This window comes from Pelophylax lessonae, assembly GCF_965119305.1.
Source record: "Pelophylax lessonae genome assembly, chromosome: 13".
Taxonomy (NCBI): Eukaryota; Metazoa; Chordata; class Amphibia; order Anura; family Ranidae; genus Pelophylax; species Pelophylax lessonae.
In genome coordinates this window covers 149045474-149067203 of record NC_138780.1, presented here as the reverse complement: position 1 = coordinate 149067203, position 21730 = coordinate 149045474, and the positions used below count along the sequence as shown (strand labels likewise).

Genomic DNA, 21730 nt, shown 5'->3' with positions numbered 1-21730 from the left:
ATATGTCCTTTTCTGAAGATGGATTTTTTTTTTTTTTTTTAATTCTTTAAGGTATGCAACAAGACAATGTAGCATGACGTGTGTGAAAACATGGCAAATATAACTTGCATTATGGTGGGAGTCATATAGGGGAACATGACAGACGTGTACACACCGATAAGATGGCGCAGAACTACTACAAGGCAGGGGTTTAAACAGAAAATCTCATAGTGAATATCAATTTCCCAGCCTGTTGTAACCTGTACTTTTCCTGGTTCTGGGACACTTGGGTGCCTTTCTAAGGCCCCGTTCACACTGGGGCGACGCTACTTGCCGGGGCGACCTCATAGGTCGCGGCGCGCTGCTCGCACCGCGACCTCGGAGCGGCCGGCACGGACTTCATAACATTGAAGTCTATGCAGGTCGCTCCGGGTCGCCCCAAAGAAGCTCCGGATCCTTTTTCTAAGTCGGAGCGACTTGTGTCGCTCCTATTAGAACGGGTCCGCAGCTTCTCTATGGAAGGTGCCCCACGGCGACCTGTCAGGCGACCAGGTCGCTCCAGTGTGAACGGGGACTAAAAGTGTTCCTTTTTGTTTTGAAACTTTTTTTTTTTTTTTTTTATTTACCAAATAAAAAATTATTCTTAGGTACTTCCTTGTCATACTAGGCTTTATAATAAGAAAGCCCAGCGCTGGCTTGTTCTCTTTTAAGGCTACATTCACACCGGAGCGTAGCGTTTTCGCGCGTTTTTTTACAGTGATTTACAGGCGTTTTTACAGGCATTTTTTGTGCAGGCGTTTTTAGATTGAATAGAGACCAATGAAAAACGCCTGTAATCTGCCAAAAAAGAAGCTCATGTACTTTTGAGCGTTGGGCGTTTTGCTCACAGCGTCAAAACGCTCAGATGTGAACAGGGGCCATTGAAATGAATAGGATTTGTCTTGTTGGGGATTTTGAGAGCTGATCCTAGAGCAGAAAAACTCCCCAAAAATGCCCCAAAACGCCTAAATGTGAACGGAGCCTAATTGTCTCTGTGTAAAGAAAAAAAAAAAACAAACATCCATGGCCATATTTGCTAGAAGACAGGAGGGGTGTGTGTCCTCCTCTAAATTATTCAGCTGTGTATATTATGTGTGGACCCAAACAGCAGTAGATCAAATACCATGGACTGTTCAGGAAATGTACTTCATAGCAGTAAACCACTCACATTACATGCTAACTGCAAGTAAATGTGTAATATTCATCCACATTTTGTTTATCTGACTTAAAAAGAAATGCCTGTTTTAAATTCTTGAATATGAAATATATGCAGAATGATACCGTACCTTTTAATGTAGTTATAAAGTGGGGAGGAAAGCAGAAGTGTAGAAGAAGGTGGCTAGTATTAGTCTGCTATAAGATTTATCCATTGCCACGATATAGGTTCCAAGAAAGATAGATATATTTTAAGTGCAGACAGATTCAGCTACATAATCTGTAGCTCAACTGGAGTTGGTGCCAAGGAAAATAAGGATATCCTAGTTAGGTTTGCCATTGCGTCCTTGTGTGTTGTGTCCAGAGAAAGGATTCTACTGTAATATACTTTTGCATGAAACTCTTCAGTTTAATAGCTCAGAAAGAGCCCCTCCTCTTGGACTTGTTGTTTGAGCACTAATCCAGCCAAAACTCTTTTTGGTTGGAGTGAATAACAGTCCTTCCTTGCTTCCTGATGAGATTTCCCCTTGCTTCTTTCCTGTTGACAGGTGTCAATGGACGGGAGGCGAGGGTTTTTTCCAAATGGGACACAGACAGATATAAAACAAATACTGATGCTTGAGCCCTTCTTTGTTTTACATTAAAACAAATTTGATTGAAGCAGCCAAGCAAACTTTGTATTAAAGGATAAGTATAGCCAAAGCTTTTTTGGCTGTACTTCCTCTATGGATCACAGGAGTGCAGTTTGTTCTTCACTCCTGTGACCCATATTCAGCCGACAGCAGGCTAAAGCCCTCTGACAGCTGATGTCACAGAGCCAGTCCTGAAAGATCCTGACCATATGGTCGGAACCTGCCCAGATGCCTGGACCAGCAACTCCCTCCCGCCCCCTCCACAGCCAAGCATTCCATTGCGCACTGGAGGGGCAGAGCAGAGAGCAGGTGATTTAGTCACCAGCCCTTTGCAGCTTAAAGATCAAGAACCCTAAAAATCAGCAGTTTTTGATCGCTCAGTTTTTGGTCTGGAGCTGACAGATGCAAGATGCTGCATCCACCTAGGTAATTATAATTTCTCTTTCGTTCATTGACAGACACAGGTCATGTCATTCTTGACCATTGGTTTATAATGCCCCCTACAGGAGTAGGACACTAGGCAGAAAAAACTTTTGGCTACTCCCATGTGCAGTCCCAGTGGGTATACTACCTCTCCTTGCTATAGGTACTCAGATTTTTTTCTGCCTAGTCAGGAGTAAGGACCTAGTTCCTTGCTGGGATCTTTTGTCCTGGCAACATTTTTAGATCTGTACGACGATCTAGTGCGGCTGGTCACCAAGGTTCCTTGGAAGCTTCCTCTCAGAGAAGATCTGCTGTCCCAAAGACCGATCTTCCATCCTGCTTTACAGTCGCTGGCTTTGACGGCTTGGCTGTTGAATGCCAGGTGCCAAAGGATAGAGGTTTGTTTGAGGCAGTGATTCCTACATTGTTAAAAACTAGGAAATCTATCTCTAGGAAGATCTACCATTATACATGGAAGACCTACATTGCGTGGTGTGAGTCTTTTGGGGTACATCCTCGCTCCTTCTCGGTGGCTCAGATCTTAACCTTCCTTCAACGGGGGGGTTGAGCAGAAATTGGCCTTGAGTACCATTAAGGGTCAGGTGTCAGCCTTGGCAGTCTTTTTCCAACAGCCTTTGGCCACACACTCCCTGGTGCGTACTTTTCTTCAGGGTGTCCGACATTTGGTTCCTCCAGTGCATGCTCCGTTGCTGCCTTGGTATCTTAATTTGGTGCTTTCAGCTCTACAGAAGCCTCCCTTTGAAAATATTCGGGAGATTCCCCTGCTTACGCTGTCCAAGAAGGTGGCCTTTTTGGTGGCTATAACTTCTGTGTGCAGGGTGTTGGAACTGGCGGCGTTATCCTGTCGCTCATCTTATCTGATGATTCACAAGCATAAGGTGGTGCTTCGCCCCTGTCTGCCATTCCTTCCTAAGGTGGTCTCTGACTTTCATTTGTTTGAAGACAAAGTGTTGCCTTATCTGTGTCCCAGGTCTAATCATACGAAGGAAATTACCTTGCATGCCTTGGATTTGGTCTGGGCAATTAGGGTGTAACTGGCAGCTACGGAGTCTTTCAGGAAGTCTGACTCGATTTGTGCTCACGGATGGACCTCGCAAAGGGTAGTCTGCTTCCTCTGCGACCATATCCAGATGGATTAGACAGACGGTGGTTCAGGCCTTTTCCATCAGGGGTAAATTTCTTCCTTTCCCTGTCAAGGCGCACTCTACTCGGACGCTTAGTGCCTTCTGGGCCTTCCGTCATCAAGTGTCAGCGAAGCAAGTTTGCAAGGCGGCCACCTGTTTTTTGGTGCACACTTTTACAAAGTTTTATAAAGTGGATGTGTTGGCATCTGCGGATGCTTCCTTTGGCTCCAAGGTTTTGCAGGCTGCTATTAAGAGGACTTGGTCCTCTTCGAGGGTGTTTTTGTTTTTTGTTTTATTTTTTTTTTCAGGTGGGCTCCAGTTGTTTTGGTTGAGCCCCTGTTTGGTTGGCTACTGTTTGGCCCTGGGAATTTTTTGCTTTTTCCCACCCCTCATGTTTGACACTGCTTTAGGACGTCCCAATGGCCAAGAATGACAGGAGCTGTGTCTGAAAGCTTACCGTAAAATCAATTTTTCTGATGTTCAATGACAGACACAGCACCCACCCCTCTGTGGTGTTATGATTCTTCTGATACTGCTTGTAACAAAACTGAGTGACTATAGCAGGAAGAGGAAGTATACCCCCTGGGACTGCCCATAGGTATAGCCAGAAGTTTTTTCTGCCTAGTGTCCTACTCCTGTAGGGGGCAGTATAACCCAATGGTTAAGAATGACAGGAGCTGTGTCCGTCAATGAACCTCAGAGAAATGGATTTTACGGTAAATCAAAAATCCCATTTTTATTTGAATATTTTTTTCAAATCCCATACTAAACTTAAAAAAACTGACCCTTTCCTGTTACAGGAGCTGTGCAGTATGTCTAGTCAGTTAGGGCCTATATTTAAGGGCGAATGCAGCATGCTTTTTGACATTAGTTTAAGGCCCCCCTTTCATGAGCCAGATTGGGTTTTGCTCAGCAGGGGATGACCGGTTCATGTCTGTTTTGCTTATGCAGAACAGACAAAGCCCGCTCTGCTCTATGGGAAGCAGGATGTAAACAGACTGGCTGTCTGTTTACACCCGACTACCCCTGATCCAATCCTGCCAGCCAGATCCCCTTCTGTGTTTTTTTTTTTTTTTTTTTAAATTGGTTTGGACCCAGAGGTAGCTTGGTGTAAACGAGACGCATGTCCGTTTTACATCCAACGGTCTATAGAAAAGAATGGAGTGTTTAATCGGGTCTGGCTAAAAAACAGACAGCTGGACCCTATCGGACCTCTTGTGTGAAAGGGGGGTCTAAGAGGTTTTCCAGATCCTCATGGCTAATTGACTGCCCTGTTCTAGCCTAAATTGCCTTGATAGAATTTTATAGCCTGCTTGAGTTTATTAATTTGATTACTGAATTATGAATTTTGAGTATGACTCCCATTCCAATCTCAGTTTTACCTGGTTGATGCCCCGGAAACTTGAGATCACTGAAATAGAGACCGCTGCTCCAGTGATCTCCACTTGCTTTCAGGTCGGCTGCTCAGCATGGGCACCATTCAGAGAATGCTTTGTATTTGCGGAATGAATGCAGAGCATTTTCTAAATTGGAAAAGCTGGAGAGTGCAACGTCACCACATTACAAACAGTATATCATGGCGCTCTGCTAGAGTAAATAGGTGGTGAATAGAGACATGTGGAAAGAGGAATGATTGGGGGGAAGGGGTGTTTAAATATTCCAATCTGTAATAGATGGTGGATAGTAGAGGAGGCCACCTTCAGTGGCACCACATTTTCTCTCGACCTTGTCCAGTCAGACAACGCTTTGCATGCATTCAGAAAATGCAGAGTGTTTCTGAATGTCGCCTGTATCTAGCGGCCCTCCTCTTGTGTTCAGTTAGCGGAAGTGAAGCTGCTTTGCGCAGGACCCTGGAAGCAAGTTTAAAATCACTGTTGTGGTATTCAGTGATTTCCAGCTTCCAGTGGCATTAGACAGGTATGATATATACAACGTTACATTGGTCCCATTGATTCAATTGGGCTTTACCCTAAAGCAGGTCTTGTTTTCAGTTGGTCAGACTTTACTCATAAACGTGGTTTGAGAGAGGAGCAGTGAAGGGCACAGTCCCTGTGCAACACTGGCAAGCAGAAAGCGACTACATGTGTAATGAGTAAAAATGGTTTCTCTGGAATTGCGAACTATGCTCAAGGCACACACATTGATAAGAATGTTGACAGTAAGCTGCTAACCTTAATGTATATCTTAAAAACAGGACTATAGCTTCCCCTTGAGCCAGTTATGTCTGTTTGGTGATGAATGTTAAACCTGTTCTGCTTCTTATCGGATTTGAAGCTATGTAATTATCAATGAAAATCTTTGTACTCTTATGCCCATGCACACAGGGCGTTGGCTAACCTGCAAAAATGCGTGATGGGTGTAAACACATTTAGATGCGTTTAGGCATTTGGCATTTAGACGTTTGGGTGCCAACTCATTTCATTGGCCAGAATTCTGGCAATTAAAATGAATTAACGCTCAAGCGAATATTGCGCTTAGTGTTAATGCGCATTTAGACATGTTTACATTAATCAAGCGTTTTTTTCTGCCAAGATGAAGCTGCTTCTGGACGTGCTGGCAGTGAGTTTTTTCTGCCTCTAAACTCCTGTGTGTGCATGGACACATAGGTTAACATGGAGGGGCATTTAGAGGCAGAAAATAAAAACACAAGACACCCCTAAAAGCGGCGTTAAAATTGCTGTGTTCGCAGGAGAACCTATGCTCTGAATATGTAGCTTTGCAGACACTTTGATGTTTGCAGACCAGAAAGCCAGATCTCTTAGCACTTCTTCTCTAAACATGGCTCTAGTAAGTGTTTTTCTGTCTCCAAGTGTGTTCATTGTCAAGTGGTAGATAGCGATCTCGTATTATTAGGCAGGTTAAATGGGCTTCCTCCTGCCAAGCCAGTTGAGTTTGTTGGAGATCCAGCATGAGACATTTGTTGCTAAGAGACAAACATTTGAAGAATCTCGTCTAGTGTTCTAGAGATTGAGTAACCAGCGCTCACTTTTGTATCCAGTTTTTACTTGGCAAACTGTAATAAGTATGTAAATTATGTAAACTCTTCAGCCGTCATCTTAAAAATAACCTTTGGAATGGTGGGCCGCTGGGTTTCTATGAATCTGTCATCAAGTATTGTTTGAGAGGACAGATTTTCTTCATTAAATTAACCTTCTTGGCTACATCATTGAGATGCAGCATGCTGAAAAAATGTTTGTCTTTAGCACTTTTGCTTTATTCTCACGTTTAGGCTTGGTATTGCTGGTTGCTTATATTTGGATTAATGTCTTCTAATGTTGTAACTAAAGCTGGCCATACGCTGGTGACTCTCATTGTATACAAAAAATCAATTAGACTTGGTCAGCCACTTCTTTGCCTCAATTCACAATCCTTAGGGCTGCTACAATCTCTACAACCAGTTAGCCAATGCTTCTACAAGTATAGCAGGTACAAAGTTCTTTCTCTTCCGTTCATTGACACTCAGCTCCATATTCTTTACCATAGGGTTATGCTGCCCTCTACAGGAATAGAACAAGGCAGACAACACAAAAGCTTTGCTACGCTTCGTGGGTGCTTTTCAGCTTGCATAATCCCCCTCTGCTTAGAGATACTCAGTTTTTGTTTGCCTAGTTCAAGAGTAAGACCTAGTCTTCCTGCCAGGCCCTAGGTCCTGGCATTTTTGTCTATTTGCTGTTTGTTTTTGGATTTTTTCCTGTTTTTTTCCTGTGGAGATCATCTAGCAATTGCCGGGCTGAGTGACGGGCTGGACTATTGCAGTTCCAGTGGTCCCCTCAGCCCAGCCAATGAGCGCGTGCAGACCATAGCTCAGTGCGCGGTCAGCCCCGACATAGACCCACTGGATGGGGCTGGCCAGCGAGTTAAACGTCTCTCAAGGTTGCATAAAGACCGGGTCTCGGCCTGTGTCACAGCGTTAGTTCTGGCCGACAACTCCCTCACTTCGGTGGCAAGGAGGTCACTGTCTTGGTAGTGCTACCCGCACGTTTTGCTGGATCGGGCCCCCTCCTCTCCTTCCTGGATGCATTGTGGGGCGGTCAGTCACTCCAGGGTTTTTCTTTCCCCTGTCGGGGTAGCCTGTCTGCGGGGCTTCCCACAACATCGGCGGGCAGCCGACCTTGGGGGGGTCCGTTTTGCGGCCTTCTTGGAAGGTGACCCGCGGGGTCCTGTCAGTGGCCCCACGTTTTTTTTTGTGGGCCTCAGTCGGCGCCCCCTGTGAGTGGTAAGGATGGCATTGGGCTTTGGCTTAGCAAATGTGCTCCCCGTTCTCTCCGGTCTCATCAGAACCTTCATCTGGTTCGGTCGATGCAGGTGAGACCACCCTACGGGGTCTAAGTCCAGGTTTTCCTTACCCATCAGACAGGGAATATGATTCCTCCATGGCTGCTGCGTTGCACAAAAAGAGGCATTGGTAGATGCACTGATTGCGTCCGAGCAGGAGACATTTATGTTGGTGGATGCAGCCGAGGCTGCGGACATATCTGTTTCGTTTCTCACTCACAAGCCGTCCCGTGCGGTTGTGGTGTTCTTATCCAGCTTTCCAGATTCTGCCTGCCTGTCAGCCAGTGATTTCAGGAATCTGGCTGACAGGCAGGCAGAATTTCTAAGGCTCGTTATCTGTTTACTATGGCTGGTTATTGCGGCCTGTTTTGTCCTCCCATCTGGTGTCTCAGACCTTGACGGTGTGGGCGACGCTTTTGCATCTGGCCATGGGGGGATGCCTATGGCGAACTGGTGGATCAGTTGGTTTAGGGTCTGCAGTTTGTCTTCGATTAATCTTTGGCTGCGGGTTCCCATGAGTCTCTAAGCTATCTGTCTCGTCAGTGGTGCTTAGGTGTATTTTGTGGCTAAAGTGTTGGTCTGCGTATCAAACCTTCAAGAAGGCCCTGACCGAATTGCTTTTTCAGGGCGAGCGCCTATTCCGGGCTACCCGGGATGACGTCATTGGAGTCTGACGGGGGACAGGGGTAAGAGTACCTTCCTTCCACAGTCTGCGAAGGGGAAGGTGCCTCGTTGGGGCGTGGAACTTCCTTTTCAGCCCATAAGAATTTTTTTCTTTTTTTCGGCCCCTTAGGGACTTCAGAAAAAGGTTCCAAGCTCCTCAAAGCCTCTTCGGGAGGTTTCTAGCGGCTTGATCTTGCAATCGGAGAGCAGGCTTCTCCAGACCTGCTGACAAGGCCCCTTCGGCATTAAGGTTTGCCCCCATTCATATCTGGCATAGGGGGGACATCTTCATTAGTCCTGGGGCCATGGACCTCCTGGGTCAGCAACCAGTGAGTCCACAAGGTGATTTTATCCGGTTCCAGGATAGAATTCCGTTCTTGTCCTCCGGAATGGTTCCTTACACTGTGCACCTGCCCCCAGATAAGCTGTAAGCTCTGTTGTGGGCAAGGCAACACTTGTTGTTCCAGGGCATGATCGTCCCAGGTCCGGTATCAGAATATTTTTGGGGGTTTTTATTCATACCCTGTCATGGTTTCCATTAAGGAGGGCAAGTTCTTCTGATTCTGGACAATTTTGTGCGGGTGCAATAATTCAGGATGGAGTCCTTTCGGAAGGTGGTGGCGTCCCTGCACCAAGGGGGTTCCCTGGCTTCTTTAGACGTCAAAGATGCTTACCTGCACATTCCTATTTGCACCCGGCATCAGCGTGAGAAAGGAGCACTATCAGTTTGTGACTTTACCCTTCGGTCTAGCCTCCGCTCCTTGGTTTTTCACGAAAGTGTTGGCCCTGCTCTTAGTGTTGCTGCTGCACAGCGGGGATTGCTGTGCTGGGTTAACTGGACGACCTCCACTCGGCTCTGACGGACGATGTGGCAATTACTAACCAGACTTTGTGGGAGACCGAGTGGTTTCTTTTCGGGAGTTGCCCTGGTTCGGACCAGGATATTAAACTGTTGCTAGCCCACATGTGGTCGTCCCTTCGGGCGTACATGCGAGTTTTGGGCCTGATTGTGTCCACCTTTCAGGCAGTTCTGTTTGCACAGTTTTACATGATACGCCTTCAAACTGAGTTTCTGGTCAAATGGGACAAGCCCATCTCTCTGGACAAGGTGATTTTTCAGTTGCGTGACAAAGCGTTCTCTGGTCTGGTGGCTGCGCTCCCTGACCTTGCTACAGACGCCTATCAATGTCTTGGAACTTCGAGCGATCAGGCTTTGCCTTGATCATTGGATGGATCAGCTCTGGGGGCTCGCAGTGCTGATTCAGTCAGACAGCGCCACGGCCTTACCTTATGTGGATCACAAGGGTGGCACAAAGAGTGTTAGCGGCCCTGGAGGTGTCTGGCATTCTCTGGTGGGCAGAATGGTTCATTCCAGCCCTCTCCGCCGTGCACATTTCCGGCTTGGAAAATTCCCAGGGGGATTGGTCCCTTCATCCGGACGGGCTTCATCAGATTTGCCTGCGGTGGGGCACCCCTGAGGTGTATCTGTTGGTGTTTCCGCTCAACAGAAGGATCCCGAGGTTCATGGCCAGGTCACGAGAGCCTCTGGCAGACGCCATGGACACTCCTGGTGGCTCCATGGAGCCGGTACCATCTGATTTATGCCTTTGATCCGCAACTTCTACTCAGCATTGAGGCCAAATGGAAATCCGGTCATTCTGGTGGCTCTAGACTGGCCTTGCGGATCTGGGTACGTCGACCCGGTGCGACTAGTCAACGTCCCCTGGAGGCTTCTTCTCAGGGACGATCTGTTGGCTCAATGGCTGTTCTTCCATCCTGTTTTACGGTCGCTGGTTGGACAGCCTGGCTGTTGAGAGTCAGGTGCTGAAGGACAAGGGCTTGTCTGGCTCGTTGATTCCAACCAATTTGAAGGCAAGAAAATCTACATCTCAAAAACTTTATTGGACGTAGAAGACGTACATTTCCTGGTGTGAGGTTTAAGGAGTCCATCCTCGTTCCTTTGCAGTGGCTCAGGTTCTGGCCTTCAATAGGGTGTTGATCAGAAACTGGCTTGAGCAAGTGTCTGCCTTGGCAGTCTTTTTCAAAGCCCTTTGGCTTCCCATTTATTGGGGCATACTTGCCTTTAAGGTGTTCGTCATTTTACTGCCATCGTGAGATTTGAACTTTGTTCTGTCGGTTCTTCAAAAACCTCCCTTTGAAAACATACGGGAAATCCCTTTACTTACGCTGCCACAAAGGTGGCTTTTTTGGTGGCTCTCACCTCTGATTGCAGGGTGTCGAAGTTGGCGGCATTGTCTTGTTGTTCTTCCTATCTGGTGGTTCATAGGGATATGGTGGTCCTGCGACTGGCTGTCGTTCCTCCCGAAGGTTTTCTCTGATTTTCATTTGCATGCGGACATTGTGCTGCCGTACTTGTGTCCCAGACCGGCTCATCCCAGGGAATTTGCCCTGCATACTGTGGAGGTTGTTCGAGCTATTCGGGTCTATTTGGCAGACACAGAGTCCTTTCGAAGGTCAGACTCGCTCTTTGTGCTTATGGACGGTCTGCGGAAGGGGCTACCTGCTTCCTCTGCTACCATTTCCAGATGGATCAGACAGACAGTGGTGACCCAGGCTTAATTGCTTAGGGATCCTGTTCCCCCGTTTCCCTGTGATGGCACATTCTACTCTGGCACTTAATACTTCTTGGGCCTTCCATCATCAGGCGTCAGTGGCGCAGGTGTGCACGGCGGCCACTTGGTCGTCGGTGAGCACTTTTTTTCACAGTTTTACAAAGTGGATGTTTTGGCATCTGCGGTTGCCTCTTGCGGCCACAAAGTTTTGCAGGCTGCGATTTGGGTCTATTTTTCCCTCTTGAAGGGTGTATTTCAAGTTGGGCTCCTGTTCTAGTTTAGCTACTTTTACCTGGATTGGCTTGTGTTTAGCCTTGGGTTTGTTCCCACCACTCATGTTTGGCACTGCTTTGGGACGTCCCTATGTTAAAAAATATGGAGCTGTGTCTGTCAATGAACGGAAGAGAAAATTGGATTTTTCTAGTTGGAGAGATTTCCCTTCACTTCCTGTTCTGGAGATACGACAGGAAGAAAACCTCTTCAAATCAAGGGTTAACCCTCTTAGACAGTTGTCACTGCAACAAATGTCCCCATTAGAAGATTGGCCCTTTAGTCTTGGTGACAATTGCCACATTTTGGGTTGCTCATCAATTTCTCTGTCACCAGGATAAGTCGGGAGTTGCCCCTGTGGGTCCACAGATTGCAATCCAAACCTAAAAGTTGTTCTGACCCTTTACCACCACTTTCAAACTAAAAAAAATTATATAGACTATCTGTGGGGCCGATTATTGGAGACCTATTTTCAATTGTTTTTTTTTTTTTTTTTTTTAAGTATCGGACACAAACTTGCCAATATTGCTTCAAGGGGTTGTACTGGAGTGATGCCTGCAGATAAAGATCTCACCCTGGTACAGTTTTTTAGAGGGGACGGTCGGCTTTCTTGTAATAACATCCGATACGGCTAAGCAGCCGCTCAGCTGTTATTACCAGCAGCGAGAGGGGATGTCACTACTGCCGCTTTGCCCGGGTCTCCTATCCCACCGGGAGGCCCGAGTGACTAGCCGGCACATACGCTGCGTAGTAACCCTGAAGCAACATCATGATATCACTTCCTGGTCCTGGAGCCCTAAAGGCGCCAGATTTTTTAAAAATTACAGTATTCAATGGAGTATCCCTCCATTGAGAGTACCTGTCACTGCCTATTACTGTCACAAGGGATGTTTACATTTCTTGTGACAGCAATAATAAAAAAAATATATTAATTGAAAGGACAGTGTAAAAATAAAAACTTTAAATTTGCAAGATTTTCAGCTATCAGCCTGAAGGGTGGCTGGAAAATCGGTATTGGCCCTGAGAAAACTATCGGTTGACCCCTAATAGTTTTGGCTTTTGTTATACTTTAAACTAATAACTGAAGGTAAAACTTTTTTTGTTTTGGATATAGGGGAGAGGGATTATAGAATACCCGTTAGATTTTTATTGCTCTCTGTATCCTCATTAGGGAGATTCACCCTAATGGTTCTGTTTACAGTTATCACCAAAAGTGAAAAGAAAATCCCAAATTTTGATTTTCCACCAAAACAGGACTAGAGGTGAAATCTTCCAATGGGGACACTAGTTCTGGTGACAGGAAGTGAAGGAGATAATCTCCCCAGCAAGGCACAGATAGAAAAAAATAAATAAAATGGGGTAATAACCCTTTGTTATTCTCTCTAAAAAAATGTTTTTGCCTTTAGTTCTACTGTAAATATATTAGACATGCTGCAGGCATTTTAAAGCAAATAAGCTCTAAAGATTTACCAACATAATTAAGGTGAACGTTTTATTGAAACATGTTGTGGGTATCACAATTCTGTTTTAATATACAGCCGTGGCCAAACGTTTTCAGAATGACACAAATGTTAATATTCACAAAGTCTGCTGCTTCAGTTTTTAAGATGGCAATTTGCATATACTCCGCAATGTTATGAACAGTGATCAGATGAATTGCAATTAATTGCAAAGCCCTTTGCCATAAAAATTAACTTAATCCCATAAAAAAAACATTTCCACTGCATTTGTGAAGAAGGGTTCAGGGCGACCCAAGAAAGTCCAGCAAGCTCAAGGACCGTTTCCTACAGTTGATTCAGCTGTGGGTTCGGGGCACCACAACTGCAGAGCTTGCTCAGGAATGGCAGCAGGTAGGTGTAAGTGCATCTGCACGCACAGACTTTTGCAAGATGACCTGGTGTCCAGATGGGCAGCAAAGAAGCCACTTCTCCCCAGAACATAAAGGACAGACTGATATTCTACAAAAGGTACAGGGATTGGGCTTCTGAGGACTGGGTAAAGTCATTTTTTTTGATGCATCCGGAAAAAACCAGAGAAGAAAAGATCAGCGCTACGATCATGTGTGGGGTTGCTTTTCAACCAAGGGAGTGGGCTCCATCATAGTTTTGCCTAGGAACACAGCCATTAATAAAGAATGGTACAAAAACATCCGCCTTGAGCAACTTCTTCCAACCATCCAAGGACAGTTTGGTGACGAACGATGCCTTTTCCAGCATGATGGAGCACCTTTCCATAAGGCAAACGTGATGACTAAGTGGCTTGGGGAAGAAAACTTGACCTGGAAGCTCCCCAGACCTTAATCCCATTGAAAACTTGTGGTCAATCCTCATGAGGTGGGTGAACGAAAAAACCCCCCACAAATTCTGACAAACTTCAAGCATTGATTATGCAAGAATGGGATGCCATCCAAGATGTGGCCCCGAAGTTGATTTACAGCATGCTAGGGCAAATTGCAGAGGTCTTGAAAAAGAAGGATCAACACTGCAAATATTGACTCTTTGCATAAACGTAATGTATATGTCAATAAAAGCCTTTGAAACTTATGAAATACTTGTAATTATACTTCAGTATACCATAGTAACATTGGACGATAAGATCTAAAAACACTGAAGCAGCAGACTTTGTGAAAATGATTTGTGTCATTTTCAAAACTTTTGGCCACGGCTGTAGAACTCCAGGCGGCACTCAGTATAAAGTAATTCATCTGTAAAGCAAATAGATGTTACCCATGTCTGTTGTTTGTTTTTTTTTAGTGTCTCCCCTCTGGAAGAAACTTTTGTGAACATGTAATATATAGGAAATGTGAAGCCAGTATTGATCATCATTGTACTATAGTGGGTTCCAAGCAACATAGTAGACATTAATGATTGCATTTGTATGTAGGTTTAATTGTAGAAAACACCTGTACCCGATGTTATGCCACAGGGACACATTCATAAAGTTTTCTGGAGACAATATTTCCTGGAAAATAATATGGTATCTCTTTCTAGGAAGATTTCAGCTCTAACATCTAGGTTCAGTCTGCCATCTAGTGTACAAAAGTGTTAGAAACATCCAGTTGGTGAAATAATGAGATTTTAGCAGCTTCTATGCCAGCATTTGTTCAGATGTGGCAACTTACCTTAACTAATTTTGTTAGAAAGTTACATTACATAAGTCCATCTAGTTCAACCAAATAGTCTGCTTGTCCACACTAGTTTGCTGATTGGTTGCATTTATATTGATGCGAACATTGTAGTTTGGAGTTCATTATAACTGGATAAAAATATTGTTTTAGTCTACTTCTATAGTGCTTCATCCCAGTGACATCACATTTTTAAAACATTTTAGAAGAGCAGCACAGCCCAGCAACATTTTTGATTTTGACATTTACATAAATGTTTAAATCTATGAAATTTGGTCAGTCTCTAGGTTATTATGGAAGCATCTTTGTGACACTTTATAGATCTGATCTATTTGTTCTACTTATCTATCTTTGCACCAGAGGGGCAAATACTAAAAGCTATCAAAATTGTGTCCAACAAAAATATGGGCCTGATTTAAATCTCTAAATACCCAACTGAACTTTCAGTGTGAAGCTGAATTCCGGGTATTTTTTTTTTTTTTTTTGGATAGTTACATTGGTCCACCTTGGACTTTGCAGGGGTTGTTTTTAGCCTCTGCAGATAGACCACTGCTTTCACACAGAGAGCAAAGTGAACTTCTCCACTGCATGCTGGTAGGGGGCAAGCTTTTCTGATTTTGCTTTTAAAAGATAATGGACTATAAAACTTCTCTTAACCTCTTTTGTTTTGGTGTACCAGGAATGTAATTAACTGGTATAAAATGAAAGGTCAAGTTGGGTTTTAATGCCTAAAGCCTTGTACACATAGGCTGAATATCTGCCGGTATTGGCTGGTTCAGCAAAAAACGTCCGACATTCAGCCCATGTGTACATCAGCAGGCCAGCTTCTGTCAAACAGGCATGGTGGAAAACCAGCATCTGATCAGCACAGGCAGCCAATAGCTCAGCGCGGAGATCGCTGTACGAATGTCGCTTATTTAGTACAGCAAGCTCCCTCCGTTTTTTTCATTCAGCCCACAGTGTGTATGAGGCATAAATGCAGCCAAAATAAAAAAAAAAAAAAAAACAAAACCGAAAAATCAGCACAAGGGATGTAAATTACAGTCGGTAAGATGTGTCCCCTTGTAAGATCCTGGTACTTTCAGTACCTTTCTAGCCTCTTACTTCCGCATTGCGTTCCACCATTCAGGTAGGTGGAACGCATATAGCTGCATGTCTCTTTAACATCTGATGACGTCATCACTAGGCGCCGCTCTGAGCGGCTATTTCAACCGACGCTGTGCACTCACAAGGTGTTCGTGCAACCGCTCGTTATAAATCCCTGTCTGACGCTGCCGAATCCTCCAGCTATCTTCCTATACCTGGATTGACCGGAGCCTTGCTACCTGATCCTTTACCTCGCTACCTGATCCTTTACCTCGCTTACCAGCTAGTGATAAGTACCCCGCAGGGGATCCCTTCCTATCAAGTCACATGCTATCTATTCTTGCATATTAAGAACTGTTGCTAAACTCTAGGATATATGCACTACAATATCTATCACCTGCATCGTTACTTAGATTGCTAGCTCTTGAGCCTACTACCACCTGTAACTTATATCCTTGCATTAACTTGGCATCGCCTGTACACTTCATCTGCTATCCCCTACCACCTGTTACTTGTACATGATTGCTAACCCTCCTGCATACTATCTATCACCATCTGCTACCGCTCCTGCAACATTACTACCTGAGTGCCTATCATTAATTGCTATCACTACTCAAGCCTATTCCTTCAGTATATCACCTCAATACTATTGCATAGATATCTTCTCACTCCAGCAACATCTTATCTGAGTGTTTGTGTATGTGCATACTGAAGCGGGCTGAGCCACTATGATGAGTCAGGAGAGTTGGATAAGGTGATTCAACACATCTCTACAAGACTACTGAGTGGAAATTCTGCAGCTGCAAATCCAGTTCACTAAATCAAACCCCAGAGCGTTACACCCCTGTGCTGATTTTGCTTTGTTTTAGTTGAATTCTTCCTCCGTCCATCCATGCCTCCACACCCCCAACATTACCCCAGCTTTCATAAATGAAACATGATCTATGAATAGAGCTGGCAGACCCATCAACCATCTGTCCATCCTCATAGATTGTGTTTTTATTCATAGAAGCTGTAGTAAAGGTTATTTAAAAAGAGCAGCTGGACGTAAAGGGTGGTAGTTGTATTAACCCCCAACTGCACTGGAAGATTTGGAGGAGGGGGGGGGGGAGGTGGCATCGGCGGCAAGGTAGAGGAGGATTTTGACAAAAAGAAGCATCAGCACAAAGGATACATCCTCCTGACTGTAAGTTATGTCCCTTATTCTCCTTTTTTCTGCTTATATTTTGGCTACATGTAGGGTGAAAATATGCATAAAATGTTAGATGGATTTATTGCTTGTTCTTCCTTACATTCCCTGCTCATAGGTTCTACTTATAGGTGAATCTATTTGTCATATGTGATGATGTCAACCCCTTGTAGTGTGGTGTGGTAAAGTATAAAGGGGCAACCTCACCCAAACATGGTATTTGTCTTGGTTCTTGTAAGCCTAATAATCCCAGATTCTTTTGGTTTAATAAACCATGGATGTTGGATTTAGAAGCACATCCAGCAACAAAGGGGCTATGAAATATTATTTTTGGTGGAAGTTGGCTTATTTAGAATACTGAACCTGTGCTTGTTTTGCTGTTGTAAAGAATCAAGTAATGAATCAGTTTTTCTAATCTGGCATTTTTTTTTTTTTTTTTTTACTGTAGCTCAAAAATCAGAAGTGGCCTGTCTACTATAACTTATTTTGATGTTGCATTTTTTTCCCCAGCTTTTAGAGCTTTTCGACAGTGAAGACCCTCGGGAAAGGGACTATTTAAAAACAGTCTTACACAGAATTTATGGCAAATTCCTGGGACTTAGAGCATTTATTCGTAAACAGATTAACAATATTTTTCTACGGTAAGTGTGTTTTCTGTTCTAATATTTTTCCCTCTCAATATTGAAATGTTTTATGTGGCACTTGTATAGGCTGTAATTTTAATCATAGCTATTTTTCTTTTTCGTTCATTGACGGACACAGCTCTTGATCTTCATAACCATTGGGTTATACTGTGCCCTACAGGAGTGGGACACTTGGCAGAAAAAGAATCTGGCTAAACCTATGGGCGGTCCCAGGGGGTATACTCCCTCTCCCTGCTATAGGTACTCAGTTTTTTTTTTTTTTCTGCATAGTCAGGAGAAAGGACCTAGTTCCTTGCTGGGATCTCTGGTCCTGGAAATTTTTTTTTTCTCCTGGATTTTTTCTGTGAGATCTACAATCAACTCCTGGACTGGATAATCTAGATCCAGTGGCCATCCCAGTCTGACCAGCGAGCGCGGGCAGACCTCAGCTCCGCCCGACATAGCCCCGCTGGACGGGGGCTGGCCTGCGAGTTAAACGCCTCGCGAGGTTGCATACGACCGGGTCTCGGCCCAAATCGTAGCGTTCCTCCTGGCTAACAGCCCCTCATTTCGATGGGTTCTGTTTGGAGCGGTGCCCACCCGGTTCCTAGTATGGTGAGTAGCTGTCCCGTCCCCCCCCCTCTCCCCCTGGAGGGTTTTGGGGTGGTTGTGGGCCCCTCTCCTTGGGTCGTACCCCGGGTTCCCCTTCTTCCCGTCAGGAGACACCTCCCGTTCATCTGTCCCCCAACTTACCCCCCCGCTCCACTTAGTCTGGGGCTGTTTGGGTGGTCTGGTCCACCTCCTGGGGTGGGGGCAGTGTGCTATACTGGTGAGGGGGGCTGCGCCGCCGGCGACCAGATGATCGGCTTTGTGGGCAGGGGGGGGGTACCTGGTGGGGGCTCCTGCCAGTGCCCCCCGTCCTGCCTGTGTCTGTCCTTAAGGCCTAGGGATCCCTCCTGGGTCCCTGGAAGCCTCGTGGTGCCACCATTTTGTTGTAGCCTATGTGTTTCTATGTACGGCGGCCATGTTTGTGTAGTCCGGTGGCCATTTTGAGGTGGTTTGCCATTGAAAATAGCTGTGGCCATGACAGTGGAGCACTGTGGGTGGCGATTTAGACGGCGGGAGCCCCTTCTCATCCCCTGGTGCTGACTCCTGTATCCTTTCACTTCCTAATCGCCGCACGTGGAGTGCAGATTATCCTGGTGGCTGCAGGTGGCTGTTTTTGCTGGGTGGGGAGTCTGGTGGGGTTCTCTCCTTCTCTGTTGAGGATCGCTTTGTGCCTGGCGACCAGGTGGTACTGCCAGCGCGGTGGGGGTTGTCCCTTGCAGTGTTTTTATACCTTTTTTTCGGGGTCCCCCAGGTGACTCATGGAGTCTTTGAAGCACATCTCCCCACCTGATCCCCTCTCTGAGGCTGCAGGGCCCTCCGGGTCTCAACCATCCATCAATGCACGGCTAGCGAAAAGCACCCCCTGCCTCATCAGATCCTGAATCTGATTTGGCATCCGCGGACGTGGGTCACCCTGCTGAGTCTGCAACCACGCGCCCGAAATCCTCTGATAGTGAGGCTAATTCCTCCACATCTGCAACCGTGCATGAAAAGGCGCTGGTGGACGCACTGATTGTATCATCTGTGCGTGAGACTTTTTTTTTTTAACAGAAAACTTGTTTTATTGATAGATGAAACAATAGTTAACAGGGTCCGTACATTGGATTCTTGCGGAACAAGGTAACAAGTGAGAGGAAGGTACATACAATATGTCCATTTATCTTGTGCAGATAAATCGTTGTTGACTGAAGAGGAATTACTATTGCACACTACAGTACTAGGATCATCGTCGGCATTGCCTAGACCATAGGTGGTGATCCGGACCAGTATGAGATAAGTAGGTCAAGCAGGGGAGGGGGGGAGTAATAGGAGGGGAAGGGAAAAAAAAAGGCCGGTGGGGGAATGGTTGAAGGTGAGAAGACAAAGATTAAAAAAGGGGTAAGATTGAAGAGCGGAAAGGAGTGATATGGATAACACGGGTAATTGTCAATGCATTAATAACTGTTCTATGGAGTTGGACCATATCTTTTCATATTTCCTAGGACAATTTCTGCTTTCATACATTATTTTATACAATGGTAGTGCTGATTTGAGTGCCCTACACCATGAGGAACAGGTGGGGGGTGGTTCCCTTTGGCACTCACAAGCCATCCAGTGCGGCAAAGAGGTTTCCTTTCCCCACCTATTTTGACAAAGTTGTTCCTGAAGAGTGGGGACGACTAAAGTGTCCCCTTGGGGTCCCTAAGCGATTTTTCTAGGCATTACCCTTATGAGGATTCCCTTATTAAGAAGTGAACTTTTCCACTGGTGGTGGACCCTCTGGTTTCCAGATTGAACAAAGCAACCATGATTCCGGTTAAGAGTCCTTTAAGGATCCGGCTGACAGGAAGGCGGAGGCTGTGGCCCGCAATATGTACACTCTGGCTGGTTCAGCACTGATGCCGGTATTCACCATTGCCCTGGTGTTGCAAACTGACCAAGTGGGCTAAGCTTTTACGCCGACACCTGGAGGGAGAACCGCTCCCCCTGCCTTTGTTGAGCTGGCAGACTAGCTGGTCCAGGGGCTGCAGTTTATCTGTGATACGGCTCCCCTTGTGGTTCGGCTCCCTGTTTTGGCAGTGGTCCTTCGGCGTGTTTTTTTGCCCAAATGCTGGTCTGCGGACCAGACTTCTAAAAAGGCCTTGACTGATCTAACCTTTCAAGGAGATCGCCTGTTTGGAGCTACCCTGGATGACTTTATTAAAGGTCTCACGGAGGGGGGAAGAGTACCTTTCTTCCGCAGGCTACTAAGAGCAAGAAACCTCCTCGTAGACGTGGGCCCTCTTTCTCAGCTCCATATGAAGTTTTTTTCGTCCCTCGGGGTCGACTGACAAGGGCTCAAAGCCTTTCATGGCCTCCTCTGGAGGATCCAAACGAACCTGGTCTGGCAAGCCAAGAGCGGGCTTCTCCAGACCCGCGGACAAGACTTCTTCAGCATGAAGATGCACCCTCACCCATATCGGGGGTTTGGGGGACGTCTTAGCTGGTTTCCTGACCCTTGGACTTCCCTGGTACAAGTAAAGTGGGTTCACAAAGTCATTCGGTCCGGCTACAAAATCGAGTTTCGCTCTTGTCCCCTGGCAAGGTTCTTTCCTTCCAACTTACACATGTCCCCAGACCACTTACAGGATCTGTTTGGGGTGCTACGAGACCTGTTACTTCAAGGGGTGATTGTCCCGGTTTCCGATTTCAGAATCTTTTTAGGGATTTTACTCAAACTTGTTTACAGTTCTCAGGAAGGAAGGCAAGGTGCGTCCAATCCTGGACCTCAAGGCGCTGAACTGCTTTGTGTGGGTGCAGAAGTTCAGACTGGAGTCCATTTGCACGGTGTTGGCATCGCTGCGTCAGGGGGATTTTCTTGCCTCTATCGACATCAAGTATGCTTACCTTCACATTCCGGTAAGTGCCGGTCACCAGCACTTCCTTCGCTTTGCCGTGGGAGATGGACATTATCAGTTTTGTGGCGTTACCCTTTGGTCTCGCCTCTGCTCCTCGGGTCTCCACGTAAGTGTTAGCACCGGTGATAGCTTAGTTAAGCCAAAGGGGAATCGCGGGAATGGGCTACTTGGATGACCACCTTCTGCGAGCGGAGTCTCCTGCTGCTTTGGGTGAAAACCTGGAGATCACCATAAGAACTCTGCAGGAGTTTGGCTGGATTCAGAATTTTCAGAATTCTGCGCTGGTTCTGTCCACAAAGCTGGACTATCTGGGTCTGACTCTGGACTGCAGGCTGCAATTTGTCAAGCAGATATTCATCCCTCTGGACTTACATGTGGGTGCTGGGCCTGATGGTGTCTACATTTTGAGGCGGTTCAGTTCGCACAGTTCCATAGGAGGTCCCTGCAAGGGAGATTCTGGCCAAATGGGACAAGAATCCATAGTCTCTGGACAATTCGATCTGGCTGAGCCAGGAAACAAGAGAGTCCCTGATATGGTGGCTTTGTTCTTCGGTGCTTCGGCTGGGCAAATCCTTCACTTATATTGGACAGTGGTCACCACGGATGCCAGCCTGTCCGGCTGGGGAGGCGTCCTCGACAAAATTTCTGCTCAGGGGGTCTGGACACTGGAAGAGTCCAGACTACTGATCGATATCTTGGTACTCCGAGTGATCGGACTGTGCCTGGAACATTGGACGGATCATCTTCAGGGATGTCCATTCTGCATTTAATCGGACAATGCCATGGCCGTAGCCAGGGGGGCACAAGAAGTGTCCTGGTGGTTCTGGAGGTACCCGGCATTCTAAGTTGGGCAGAACAGTTCGCTCTAGCTCTCTCCGCCGTACACATTCCTGGGGTGGAAAACTGGCATGCAGATTACCTAAGTCAGCAGGCGTTGGACCAAAGGGAATGGTCCCTTCATCCAGAGGGGTTTCATCAGTTGTGTCTCTGTTTGGGCATCCGGAGATGGATCTGTTGGCTTCCCGGATCAACAGAAAGGTGCAGAGGTTTGTGGCTCGATCACGGGATC

At 46.1% G+C, this 21730-nt stretch overlaps 1 protein-coding gene across 2 annotated transcripts in view; it reads left to right on the top strand.

The window, feature by feature from the left end:
• The window catches only part of PPP2R5E (protein phosphatase 2 regulatory subunit B'epsilon), a 250772-nt gene that overhangs the window by 153428 nt on the left and 75614 nt on the right, over positions 1-21730 (top strand). For both annotated transcript variants that reach the window (XM_082275546.1, XM_082275545.1), the window contains exon 6: positions 17064-17194. In XM_082275546.1, the coding sequence (XP_082131672.1) occupies positions 17064-17194 (131 nt within the window). The remainder of the gene's footprint in view (positions 1-17063; positions 17195-21730) is intronic.